The sequence below is a fragment of the Corapipo altera genome, unplaced genomic scaffold (assembly GCF_003945725.1).
Source record: "Corapipo altera isolate COAL_440 unplaced genomic scaffold, ASM394572v1 129120, whole genome shotgun sequence".
Taxonomy (NCBI): Eukaryota; Metazoa; Chordata; class Aves; order Passeriformes; family Pipridae; genus Corapipo; species Corapipo altera.
In genome coordinates, this window is record NW_020886274.1 from 1 (window position 1) to 6,902 (window position 6,902).

Below are 6,902 nucleotides of genomic sequence, written 5' to 3' on the forward strand. Positions count from 1 at the left end.
ACACCTGGGGGGGCTGGGGGCACCTGGGGGACACCTGGGCACACCTGAGGGGGACTGGGGGGCATCTGGGGGGCACCTGGGCACACCTGAGGGGCATTGGGGGGCATCTGAGGGGGTCTGGGGGGCACCTGGGCACACCTGGGCGGGTTGTGTGGGCAGGAGGTGACCGCACAGCAGATGCTGGGGGGGCGGGTTCGGGGCTCTGTGGGCGTGTCCCAGGTGTGTCCCAGGTGTCTCAGGCGTGTCTCACCTGTCCCCCAGGTGCTGTCCGAGGTGTGTGGGCAGGAGGTGACCACGCAGCAGATGCTGCCCACGGTGCTGCGCATGGCGGCCGACGCCGTGGCCAACGTGAGGTTCAACGTGGCCAAGTCGCTGCAGCGCATCGGGCCCATCCTGGACAGCGGGTAAGGGCACCTGGGCACACCTGTACACACCTGTACACACCTGTGTGCACCTGTAGCACCTCAGCATACCTGAACACACCTGTACACACGTGTCCCACCTGTCCCAGGACGCTGCAGACGGAGGTGAAGCCGGTGCTGGAGAAGTTGACGCAGGACCAGGACGTCGACGTCAAGTATTTCGCACAGGAGGCACTGACAGGTGAGGGACACCTGGGGGACACTTGGGGGGACGTGGGACATACCTGGGGACACCTGGGGGTACATGGGACACACCTGGGGACACCTGGGGGTACATGGGACACACCTGGGGGGATGCAGGGGGACATGGGACACAGGAGGGGTCACGGAGGGGACATGGGACACTTGGGGGGATGGGGAGCACCTTGGGGGGACACACCTGGGGGCACACAGGGGCTGTTGGGGACATTGGGGGACATAAGGGACACTTTTGGGGGGGACACACAGGAGCGACATTGGGGGTGTTTGGGAGCACTGTGGGGGTCTCGGGGTGGGCTCTGGTGACACTTGGGGACACCGAGGTCGCCCTGTGACCTCCCTGTCTCCCCCCTTCCCTCCCCCAGTGCTGGCCTTGGCCTGGCCCCCCCCCCCCCCCCCCCCCCCCCGCGTCCCCCCCACTCCTTCCGGCGCCCCCCCCCCCCCCCCCCGTCTCCCTTCGGCCCCCCCTCCCCTTCCCCCCCTTTCCCGAGCTGTTAATTAATTAATTACTGGTTATTTCGCCGTTAATAAAAACCACAACGAGGGTGCCCTGCCGTTTATTTTTGGGGAGGGGGGGACGACGACAAAAGGGGATATTTGGGGGGGAGGGGGCGAAAAATCGCATCAGGTGGTGCGGGGAGCACCCCCCGGAAAAAAAAGGGCACCTGGCCCTTTAAATCCTGCGAGGGTGTGGCTTTTGCTGGCCACGCCCCCTCCGCTGGGCGTCAATCATAGACACGTCCCCTATCGGCGCATGCGCAGTCTCCCTTCGCTTGGCCACGCCTCCCCGCGCCGGAGCCGGGACCCGGCGAGAGGCGGGAAAAGCTCCGGGACCCCCGTGGGGGAACAGAGACCCCCCGGCACCTTTGGGGACCCCCCCGACGGGATCCGGGACCCCCCGGGACCTCCCGGGCGCACCCAGAGCCCCCTCAGACACCCCGCGGGTTCCCGGATGTCGGACTCGGGGCAAAGCCCCGCCCCCGCCGCGCGCAGGCGCTGCTGGAACCGCGAGAAGGAGCCGGAAGGAGGCGGGGCCGAGAGACGGGTGGGCGGGGCTTGGGATGATTGGCAGGTGCAGGGTGGGACAGGGCGTGGCCTCGTTCTTTGGGCGGGGCCTGTCTGGAGCTTTGTGGGCGGTGTTATAGCGATGTGGGCGTGGTTAGCTCGCGGTGGGTGTGGCCTGAGCCAAGGGCATGACCCTGCTGACCCCGTTTCCCCCCCCCCAGGAGGTGGGGGAGGAGCCCCCAGGACCCCCCCAGAAGACCCCGATCATCCTGGCGAAGCCCCCCGGAGAACGGGTGAGTGGGGGGCACTGGGAGGGACTGGGGGGCACTGGGAGGGACTGGGAGGGCATTATGACCTTATATGGGGGCAATGGGAGGGAATTGAGAAGGACTGGGAGTTACACGCTCTGATGTCATCATTTTTGGGTGGGCGTGTCCCCAGCAGGCTCCGCCCACCCAGAAGGCAGGACCATTGCAGGCCCCGCCCCCTCCTGCACCGGCCCCGCCCATCGTACTGATGAAGGCGCGGGGTGAAGAGGGGCGGGGCCTCCCAGGGGGTGGGGCCTCGCAGGGGGAGGGGCCGGTGCAGCCCCCGCCCCCCGAGAGGGAGGGGCCCCGCCCCACCCAACCCATGTACCAACTGCACGGGAGGGGCCTCCCCCCCCCGGGGGCACCCGACCGTGAGTGGGGGCTCAAAAGGGGGAGGGGCTAAAGGGGGAGGGGCTGAGGTGTGTCAATGAGGGGCGGGGTCAACGAGGGAGGGGTCGCAGTATGTAAATGAAGGGGTGGGGTCAGTTGTGGGAGGGGTTGCAGTATGTAAATGAAGGGGCGGGGTCAGTTGTGGGAGGGGCCGTGGTTTGGGGGCAGGGCTAAGGGGTGGGTGGGGTAGGAGGGGAGGAGTTAAAGGTTGTGGGTGTGGCTAAATGTTTTTGAGCGTGGCTTGGGGTACTGGGTGGGGCTAAGGGGGTGGGGCTGGAGGGGTGTGGTTAAAGGTGGTGGGTGTGGCTAAGTGTGGGCGTGGTTTAGGGTTGTGGGTGGAGCCAAGGGAGGGGACTGAGCTCAGGGGGGTTGGACAGAGGGAGGGGGCGGGGTTTAAGGGTTTGTGGGCGCAGGTAATGGTGATGGGCGTGGTCATCGTTTGTGGGCAGGGTCAGACTCAAGTGGGCGGGGCTAAAACCTTGGAATGTGGGGAGTTCGGATAAAGGGAGGGGGAGGGGTTTGGGATTGGGGGTGTGTCCCCCCAAAGGGGGTGTGACCCCAGTGGGTGTGGCCCCACCTGTCTGGCCCCGCCCCCTCCCAGCGGCCCAGGCCCAGGCCCGGCTGGCGGCGCCCGAGAAGATGAAAACCAGTATCAAACTGGTGGACGAGCAGATGAACTGGTGCGACAGCGCCCTCGAGGTGGGGGGGGACGGGGGGTCCGGGAGCGGGTGGGGAGGGGTTTGGGGGTGTCCCAGACCCCTCCCAGTGACTCCCAGTGCTCCCAGTTCCTCATGGAGCAGACGGACGTGCTCGTGGTCGGGGCCCTGGGGCTGCAGGGGACGGGCAAGTCCACGGTGCTGTCACTGCTGGCCGGGAACCAGCCCGAGGAGGACCCGCGGTACTGGGGGCACTGGGAGGGGCTGGGAGGGCGTTATGGGCTCCTGGGGGGGCACTGGGAGGGACTGGGAGGGACTGGGAGGGGGTTCTGGGCTCCTGGGGGGGCCCGGGGGGGGCCGGGGGGGGGGTTCGGGGCTCGGGGGGGGGCACTGGGATGCACTGGGATGCACTGGGAGGGTCTCACTGGTTTGCCCCCCAGGTCGTTCGTGTTCCGGCCGCAGCCCCCCGAGCTGCGGGAACGGGGCGGGGCCCAGACCGGGGGCATCGACCTGTTCGTCACCCAGGAGCGGGTGCTGTTCCTGGACACCCAGGTAATTAGCGCTAATTAACAGTATTTACTACCGATTACCATAATTACCCCAGTTATTGTAATTACCCGTTTACCATAATTACCCCCATTACCGTAATTCCCCCAGTTCACTCCCCTCCTTTCCCCTGCCCCTCATTACCATATGGGGGCGTGGTCTCTCCCACTGACCCCACCCCTCTTGGCCCCGCCTCCAGCCCATCCTTAGCCCCGCCCACCTGGACCACCTGATCAATAATGACCGGAAGTTGCCCCCGGAGTTCGCGCTGCCCCACGCCTACGTGGAGACACAGGTGAGGGGGCGGGGACACGGGGGTGGGAGGGGCCGGGGATGCTAATGAGGGGCGGGTATGCTAATTGTGCTCATGAATATTCACCAGTCGCTGCAGATCGCTGCCTTCCTGTTCACCGTGTGCCACGTGGTGCTGCTGGTGCAGGATTGGTTCACTGACCTGGGGCTCTACAGGTGGGGACCCAAAACCCACCCAAAACCCACCTCAAACCTGACCTAAAACCTGCCCGATAACTGTCCCCAAACTGTCCCCAAACGCCCCCAAACTGCCCCGTTTGCCCCCAGGTTCCTGCAAACGGCCGAGATGGTGAAGCCCCCGACGCCCTCCCCGAGCCACGACTCGAGCGGGGCCGGGGCCGAGGAGCCCTCGGAGTATTACCCACACCTGGGTGAGTCCCACAGATCTGCCCCATGGATCTGCCCCATGGACCATGCCCCATGGATCCCAGCCCCATGGATCTCCCCCATGGACCCTGCCCCATGGATCTGCCCCATGGATCCTGCCCCATGGATCCTGCCCCATGGATCTCCCCCATGGATCCTGCCCCACGGATCTGCCCCATGGACCCTGCCCCATGGATCTGCCCCATGGATCCCAGCCCCATGGATCTCCCCCATGGACCCTGCCCCATGGATCTGCCCCATGGATCCTGCCCCATGGACCATGCCCCATGGATCTGCCCCATGGATCTCCCCCATGGACCCTGCCCCATGGATCCTACCCCAGAGATCCTACCCCAGAGATCCTGCCCCATGGATCCTGCCCCATGGATCCTGCCCTAGAGATCCTGCCCCACGGATCTCAGCCCCACAGCCACCCCAAACCCCCTCTCCAGCCCCACAACCCCCAATTCCAACCCCATTTTTCCCAATCCCCCTCCCACCCCCATTTTTTGCCCCATAACCCCCGTTTTTTGCCCCAGTGTTTGTGCAGACTCGGGCCCCCCCCGACTGTTTCTCCCCCCGCCGGCTGGGGCAGATGCAGCAAGTTTTGGGGCGACTGATGGCCCACTCACGGCTCAAGTACCGGGGTAGGGGGGATTTGGGGGTCCTGGGGTGGTCTGGGGGGGTTTAGAGGGGCTTTGGGAGGGTTTTGAGGGGTCCTGTGGGGGCTTTTTGCAGGGGTTTGGGGGGTCCCTAGGGATTTTTGAGGGTCCCAGGGGGACTCTTGGGGTCCCTGGGGGGTTTCTGGGGGGATTTTGGAGGTTTTTGGGGTCCCTGAGGTGGTTTTGGGGGGATTGGGGGTCTCTGAGGTGGTTTTTGGGGGGGTTTGGGGTCCCCCAGGGTCCCTGTCGATGCGGGAGCTGCTCCCGGGGGGTTTGGGGGCCCCCCCAGGCCCCCCCGAGGCTGAGGTGAACCTGTTCCTGCTGCCCCCTCTGGAGGACGAGGGCGACGACCCCCCCCCCGCGGGCAGGTACGGACCAGTATGGACCAGTACGGACCAGTATGGACCAGGGACCCCCCCAGACCCCTCCCAGTAACCCCAGTGTGTCCCCCCAGGCGGAGGGGGGGCCCTGTTCCCAGCCCTGCCCCCGTTCCGGGGCCGGGGGGGGCTCGGGGGGCTCCTGGCCCGGCTCCGGGGGAGAGTCCTGGCGGCGGCGCGGTCCCAGTTATCCCACAGCCTGCTCACCGAGCGCAACTGGTCAGACCGGGGGGCTGGGGGGTGTTTGGGAAGGACTGGGAGAGGGCTGGGGGCACTGGGAGAGGATTGGGAAGGGTTTGGGGAGACACTGGAAAATATTGGGAGATGCTGGAAGGGAGGTTTGGGAGGCCCTGGGATGAACTGGGAGGGACTGGGAGGGGGACTGAGGCAACTGGGACTGGGAAGGCATGTCTGACCAGTGCTGGTCTGTCCTGGTCCATACTGGTCCGTACCTGTGCAGGTTCCACTACGCCGCCCGGATCTGGGACGGGGTGAAGAAATCGTCAGCCCTGGCCGAGTACGGGCGGTTACTGGGCTGAACTGGGAGCACTGGGATGGACTGGCATGGAGTGGGAGAGGGGTCAGGGCATCAATAAAACCCCTGGAAACCCCCAAAATGCCTTGTTTGCATCTTAATTAATTAGTGCTCGACCCTTAATTACCCCCAACCCCTTTTTTATCCCTTAATTACCTCCCCAGTCGTCCCTCCCCCCCTTTCCCCTCACGGCTTCGCGCCTCAACAAAGGGCGCAAAAAAAACGGCGCGAAAAAAAAGGGCGGGAAACCCCCCCCATCCTTGGAGGACCCCGGTGGCAGGGGGTCCTCCAGCGCATGCGCAGTAATCACGATACGGTGCCGCTACCATAGAGTGGGGGGGGCGGCGCAGAGCGGCTCCATGAGGGAGCCTTGAGGCGGTTTCCGGTGAATGGCGGCGAAGGGGGCGATGCCCGAAATCCCCTTCACGAGGGTCGTGTCCGTGTCCAGCGAGGACCCGGTGGGGCCTGGGGGGCTTTGGGGGGCCGGGGAGGCTCTGGGGGTCCCGCGCTGACCCTCTCCGCGTGTCCCCGCAGCGGCACCCGGCGCAGAACCTGCTGGACCCCGACGGCGGGGGGAAATGGAGGGGGGCGGCGGCCGGGGAGAAACAGCTCAGCGTGGTGCTGGAGGTGACTGGGGGCACTGGGGTGACTGGGAGGTACTGGGAGGGACTGAGAAGCAGCCCAGCGTGGTGCTGGGGGGGACTGGGCGTCTCCCAGGGGTCTCACCGTGGTCTCTCCCCCAGCTCGGGGGGTCCCGCCCCATCAACTCCCTGCACATCGGGAATGACGGAGCCGCTTTCGTGGAAGTGCTCGGGGGGTCCTCGGCCGGGGGGGACTTCCAGGTGAGTCCTGAGTCTGTCCTGACCCTCACCTGGGGCTCCTGAGCCTCACCTGTAACCCCTGACCCTTCCCTGCCCTCCCCTGTCTCACCTGTGCAGGTGCTGCTCCCCTCCTCAGCCCTGATGTCTCCCCTGTCCCTGTCTCACCTGTGCAGGTGCTGCTCCCCTCCTCAGCCCTGATGTCCCCCAGCGAGAGCCGGGCGGGGACGGGGCCCAGGCGGGTTCGGCTCTTTGGGCCCGAGCACCTGGTGGGGGCCAAGCACACCTGGGACCGGCTGAAGGTGGT

At 66.0% G+C, this 6,902-nt stretch overlaps 1 protein-coding gene across 1 annotated transcript; it reads left to right on the top strand.

The window, feature by feature from the left end:
• Positions 1-159: 159 nt before the first annotated feature.
• LOC113941107 (protein SMG9-like) lies at positions 160-5,882 on the top strand (the record flags this gene model as incomplete). The annotated part of the gene is made up of 16 exons (XM_027632264.1): positions 160-404; positions 512-603; positions 986-1,029; positions 1,249-1,665; positions 1,847-1,918; positions 2,067-2,304; positions 2,925-3,022; positions 3,109-3,221; positions 3,420-3,531; positions 3,725-3,820; positions 3,908-3,993; positions 4,105-4,208; positions 4,743-4,850; positions 5,104-5,233; positions 5,320-5,461; positions 5,703-5,882. Coding segments are annotated over 16 exons (2,277 nt in total), but the record flags the coding sequence as incomplete, so codon positions are not given.
• Between the last annotated feature and the right edge of the window lie 1,020 nt (positions 5,883-6,902).